Source organism: Hevea brasiliensis, chromosome 17 (assembly GCF_030052815.1).
Source record: "Hevea brasiliensis isolate MT/VB/25A 57/8 chromosome 17, ASM3005281v1, whole genome shotgun sequence".
NCBI lineage: Eukaryota > Viridiplantae > Streptophyta > Magnoliopsida > Malpighiales > Euphorbiaceae > Hevea > Hevea brasiliensis.
In genome coordinates, this window is record NC_079509.1 from 17,403,271 (window position 1) to 17,409,432 (window position 6,162).

Below are 6,162 nucleotides of genomic sequence, written 5' to 3' on the forward strand. Positions count from 1 at the left end.
GCGTGCGCTATTGAAATTTGAAAGATGGCCCCACTAAAAACCCTGGTAAAAAGGGCAGTGGTGGGAACCATTTCCTACGTGGCATTAACCTCAAAAAAGTGTTTTCAGTACTTCCAAAACTCTAGAATAAAAAATAAAAAAAAAAATCTTTAAATGGATTTGATAAATTGTTTGACGTCCACCATGACAGACTCACGCAGATTTTAATAGTTAATTGTTTTTTGGCGGGTAAATCCCTAATTGATACCCAAAAAAAAAAATAGACCCAAAAATTTCCCGCTAACTTTTTCACTCTCTGACACTAAAACCCTTGAAAGAACAAAAAAAAATTTATATGCTTTTTTTAATTAGCCAATGTTTTGTTGTTACCCCCACATGCCTGTGCTAGACACAGAAGGGTAAAGAGACAAGCAATTTGCTGCAAGGGTTTTGTTGTTTGTTATTTAAACAAAAGGTAAAGGAAAGGGTTTTTGTACTGTTCACGGTTTAAGCAGCTAAATGGACAGGTATTAGTGGTTTTGTAGCTAAAATATTTTTGGTCCCTTGTATTTATTACAATGTGGTTCTTCATTTGTTGACCCATTTCTTTGTTCTTATTCTTGGGCTTGTTCTTTTACTGTTTGCTTTGTCTCTGTGCACTGTTTGCTTGAGGGGGTAAGCTAAAACCCATGTGTAGGTTGTTCTAAAGCTCCTATGTCTAAAGTTGGAGTCTTCATAGAGGGGATGATTCTCCTGTGCCTACATTGTTAATGAAAGTTGAGATCTTGGTGAGATAAATACTGCATTTTCTCCCTTGGTAGATCTCTTAATGGGACCCAGTTTGCGTTGGATTTCCATTTTAGACATTTAATGCTTTGGTGAAGTTTGCGTGGCTGAAACAATATTCTTATTTGAAGCAGCGTCTTTCTCATTTGAAGCAGAATCAGTCTCGTGACGCTATGGTCTCTCAAAATTTGGTCTAGTATCAGGTACGGAGTGCTGGGTTGCTGAACTTATTTTGAGATTTTTAGTTGAATGTGGGAAATTTTCTCATTTTGTTCTCTGAAGGAGCCAATGTCTTTTGATAAAAGAAAATGGTTTTGCTGGGTCTCTCTTATTTTTTACTGTTAAATGGTAAAAACCTAGTTGAAATTGCTGATTCATATTGCTTAAACTTGAAAGCTTCACTTGTGTAGAAGATTCAGCTGATCTCTAGTTGTTAAGGGCTTGTTTCTCATAATATTGAAGCAGCCATTTTTGGTTCTATATCGTTGTGAAGGTCTGAAATTCACTTATCCCTCTTCTGTTTGATTGACGCTACTACATTTACCTTGGTGGAGACATTGATAGGGCGAAGATGAAGCTCTTTAGACTTCTAATGTTGTGCCTATTTTTCCTTTCTGCCATGGGTCAGCTTCCTTCACAGGACATTTTGGCATTGCTTGAATTCAAGAAGGGTATCAAGCATGACCCTACTGGTTATGTCCTTAGCTCATGGAATGACGAGTCCATTGATTTTGATGGCTGCCCTTCCTCTTGGAATGGTGTTGTCTGTAATGGTGGAAATGTTGCTGCTGTTGTCCTCGATAACTTGGGTCTCTCCACTGAAGCTGATTTGAGTGTGTTTGCAAACCTTACAAAGCTTGTCAAACTCTCTATGTCAAACAACTCTATGACCGGCAAGATTCCTGACAATATTGGCGACTTCAAAAGCCTTGAGTTCCTGGATGTGTCAAACAATCTCTTTTCAGGTTCTTTACCAACAGGATTTGGTAAATTAGGGAGCTTGAAGAACCTCTCATTGGCTGGGAACAACTTCTCTGGCTCTATTCCAGATTCAATTTCGGGGCTTGTATCAATCCAGTCTTTGGACTTGAGCCGCAATTCCTTTTCAGGGTCATTGCCTGTGCTATTGACGAGGTTGAATAACCTGATATATTTAAATCTATCTTCTAATGGGTTCACTAAAAGAATTCCAAGGGGGTTTGACTTGATTTTAGGTCTCAAGGTTCTTGACTTGCATGGGAATATGTTTGATGGTCATCTAGACAGCGAGTTTTTTCTTGTAACTAATGCAAGTCATGTTGATTTTAGTTCGAATATGCTAGTGAGCTCTAGTCCTGAGAAATTACTGCCTGGTCTTTCTGAAAGCATTAGTTACTTAAATCTCAGCCACAACCAGCTCACAGGATCATTGATAAGTGGAGGTGAGCTGCGTTTGTTTGCAAGCTTGAACGTATTGGATTTGAGCTACAATCAACTCTCTGGAGACTTGCCTGGATTTGATTTTGCTTATGAGCTTCAGGTCCTTAGGCTCCGCAACAATAGGTTCTCAGGGTTTATTCCTAATGACCTGTTGAAAGGGGATTCTTTACTATTAACTGAACTGGATTTGAGCGCCAACAATCTCTCAGGTAGCTCTTGAATTTCTTATTTAGCTTCTTAGTTAATTTTGTGAGTATATTTAATTTATGCTTTGGCTTACTACTATTTGGAGCAGTTTGCTAGGTTTCTCACATGGTATTTTCATCTTTCAGGACCAATAAGTATGATTATGTCAACAACTTTGCGTGTCCTTGATCTCTCATCAAATGGGCTTGTAGGTGAACTTCCTTTGCTGACAGGAAGCTGTGCTGTGCTTGATCTATCAAACAATCAATTTGAAGGAAATCTAACCAGAATAGGGAAGTGGGGGAACATTGAATATCTTGATCTCAGCAATAATCGATTGACAGGATCATTCCCTGAATTACTTCCTCAATTTTTGCGTTTAAATTATCTCAACCTCTCCCATAATTCTCTCACTAGTGCTCTCCCAAAAGTTGTTGCTCAGTATCCAAAGCTTAGAGTCCTAGATCTCAGTTCCAACCAGTTAGATGGAGTTCTTTTGACAGATTTACTAACATTGCCTACCTTGCAAGAACTCCACCTTGAAAATAATTTGCTCAGTGGTGCTATTGAATTTTCTCCTCCTAATAGTGAATCCAATCTTCAATTTATTGATCTTTCTCATAACAAACTTGGTGGTTATTTTCCTGATGGATTTGTTTCACTGACCGGACTTCAAGTGCTCAATCTTGCAGGCAATAATTTATCAGGATCTCTGCCAACTTCCATGGCTGACATGACCTCAATAAGCATGTTAGATTTATCCCAAAATCATTTCTCTGGTCCTCTACCCAACTTGTCTAATAGCCTTGGAAGCTTTAATGTTTCATACAATGATCTTTCTGGGGTTGTCCCAGAAAACCTGAGGAGGTTCCCTAGTTCTTCTTTCTATCCTGGAAATTCCAGATTGCATCTTCCTAGTGGACCTTCTGGATCAAACGAATTTCCAGCTGAAAATTCTAGGAGGAAACCAATCAACACTATTGTCAAGGTGGTAGTAATAGTCTCATGTGTAATTGCAGTGATCATTCTCATCATGCTTGCTATCTTCATACATTACATTCGTATATCAAGGAGACCACCATCAGATCATGTCACAAGCAAAGCTGTCCTCAGGCGTACTCCAACCAACCCATCTGGTATTAGGGGAACAGAAAGTGGAGGTGCCTTGGTTGTTTCAGCAGAGGATCTTGTGGCATCGCGAAAAGGTTCGTCATCAGAGATTATCAGTCCAGATGACAAAATGGCTGCTGTTACTGGGTTCTCACCATCAAAGCACAGCCATTTGTCTTGGTCACCAGAATCAGGGGATTCAGTCACGGCTGAAACGCTGGCAAGATTGGATGTAAGGTCACCGGATCGATTAGTCGGTGAGCTTTATTTTCTTGATGATACAATCACAATGACACCTGAGGAGCTGTCAAGGGCGCCAGCTGAGGTCTTGGGCAGGAGCAGTCATGGGACTTCATACAGGGCAACATTGGATAATGGGATGTTCTTGACTGTGAAATGGCTGAGAGAAGGGGTGGCAAAACAGAAAAAGGAGTTTGCTAAGGAAGCTAAAAAGTTTGCAAACATCAGGCATCCAAATGTGGTGGGTCTCAGAGGATACTACTGGGGACCTACACAACATGAGAAGCTTATTCTGTCGGATTATATCTCTCCTGGAAGTCTTTCAAGCTTTCTTTATGGTAAGATTTAGAGCTTACAGTTTTTCATTCCATAAATTGTGGGGACCTTGTGACTCTTGCTACCAAATACTCTTTCTAGATTTCCAGTGAAAAAGAGTAAAAAGACAAAAAGAGGTTGGCTGCTCTAAATAATTTATGCTTGCAAATGAAAATATTGCCACTGCCAAAGATGATGAGCTGAAAGCTTTGTGTCTTTCAAGTGGTCAGTATCTTTAAAATTGTCATTGAATTTAGATAACTTAGCATATCTATGCCCTTAAAATAAGCTTCCGAGAAATCAACTGTATCTCTGAATATAAATAGAAAGAAGCACATGATCTATGATTTGATTGTTCTCATGCTCTTCTAGTTTACTTTTGCTTCTCCATTCTGAATTGGAATTTTGTTTGTTTTATGGGATTGGAGTTTAGGCATTACCATTCCTATGGTAGAACTCAAATATTTACTGATATATCTTAACATACAATTGGCTAAATCACGTGTGGCTAAACATTGTCTGCCAATCATTGTAGCATTTGAATATGATAGAATCTTATAACTTAGATGGTATGAATTATGTGTATTGATTGATTTGAATCTCATGTCTGATGAACTTAACTTTTCAGATCGACCGGGAAGAAGAGGTCCACCGTTAACCTGGGCACAGAGGCTCAAAATAGCAGTTGATGTTGCACGTGGCCTCAACTATCTCCATTTTGATCGTGCTGTTCCACATGGGAACCTTAAAGCAACAAACATACTGCTAGATGGGCCTGATCTCAATGCTCGTGTTGCTGATTACTGCCTCCATCGACTAATGACTCAAGCTGGCACCATTGAACAGATACTTGATGCTGGGGTATTGGGTTATCGTGCACCAGAGTTGGCTGCATCCAAGAAACCAATTCCCTCCTTTAAGTCAGATGTCTATGCGTTTGGAGTAATACTATTGGAGCTTTTAACTGGCAGGTGTGCTGGTGACGTGATTTCTGGGGAAGAGGGAGGTGTTGATTTGACTGATTGGGTGCGGTTAAGAGTGACAGAGGGTCGTGGCTCAGATTGCTTTGATCCTGCACTGATGCCAGAAATGTCAAATCCAGCAGTTGAAAAGGGAATGAAGGAGGTCCTTGGACTAGCACTACGGTGCATAAGATCTGTATCTGAGAGGCCAGGTATCAAGACCATATATGAAGATCTTTCATCCATTTAATTTGTTGTCAAATCTGATTTGGTTGAACTTGATGTTTTTTGGGTTTAATATCTCATTGGCCTACTTTTTTTTTGAATCTTTGATTTCAGCCTTTTTAGGATTGTTAGCCAATTGTATCAATCATTGCTGTAAAAAAAAGAGCATATTTTGAATTGATACAAGATCTTCACATGTTTGCCATTTCCTGATTTGTGCTTTCTCTTTGCAAGGGCTTTCAGTGTTGCAATCAAATCTTTAATTGTTAGGTATCATGTATTTTTGCTTGAGTTGGTGGCAGTGTTTCAGATATTATTCTAGCAAATAACCTTGCTACATTTCATTTGGAAGCAAAAATACAAGACCAATATGTTCATTTTAGCGGAAGAGATTTATGACTGCATATGCACATATTATAAATTTATAATTTAAGAATTTGCAGAGGCCTGTGCAGTCTACATCAAGGAGGATTTTATCTTGAAATGGAATTTTTTTTAACCATTTCTTGAAGTTCAGCAGGACAGCTGAAGAGCTTGTATATTAGGAGTATATTTTGCACTAAAATCAAGTGCTTGCGGCTTCTTGATTTGTGGTTTGTTAGTTGAGTGAACTCTATGGGCTCCTGAAGTTTTATTTATGGTATATGGGGGATGCTGTTGAGCCTGCCACCCTCATTTCTATTACCAGTTTTCAGGTCCAGGTGGCAAGGCAAGATGGGCTTGGGACTGCAAGATTCCTCAAAATTCCAATTTTAGTTGAATTATTAGCCATTGATTTGGCACCTTTCCTCCCTCCAACTACTAATTATTAGCTCACTCACTATGCCAATTGTAGCTACTACCTGCTGCTAATAATAACAATCTATTATATTAGAAGGGATATCTAACTACTAGGCCTTTGGTCTGATGGTTCTCCATGTAAAGTTTTGAGGAAATTCTC

At 39.1% G+C, this 6,162-nt stretch overlaps 1 protein-coding gene across 1 annotated transcript; it reads left to right on the plus strand.

Annotated features, from left to right (window-relative positions):
* Positions 1 to 257: 257 nt before the first annotated feature.
* LOC110650571 (LRR receptor-like serine/threonine-protein kinase GHR1) lies at positions 258 to 5,427 on the plus strand. Its single transcript, XM_021805601.2, has 3 exons — positions 258 to 2,393; positions 2,517 to 4,058; positions 4,664 to 5,427. Exons 1-3 carry the CDS (start codon positions 1,337 to 1,339, stop codon positions 5,245 to 5,247), a joined length of 3,183 nt encoding a protein of 1,060 aa, XP_021661293.2. The 5' UTR covers positions 258 to 1,336; the 3' UTR covers positions 5,248 to 5,427.
* Positions 5,428 to 6,162: the final 735 nt, after the last annotated feature.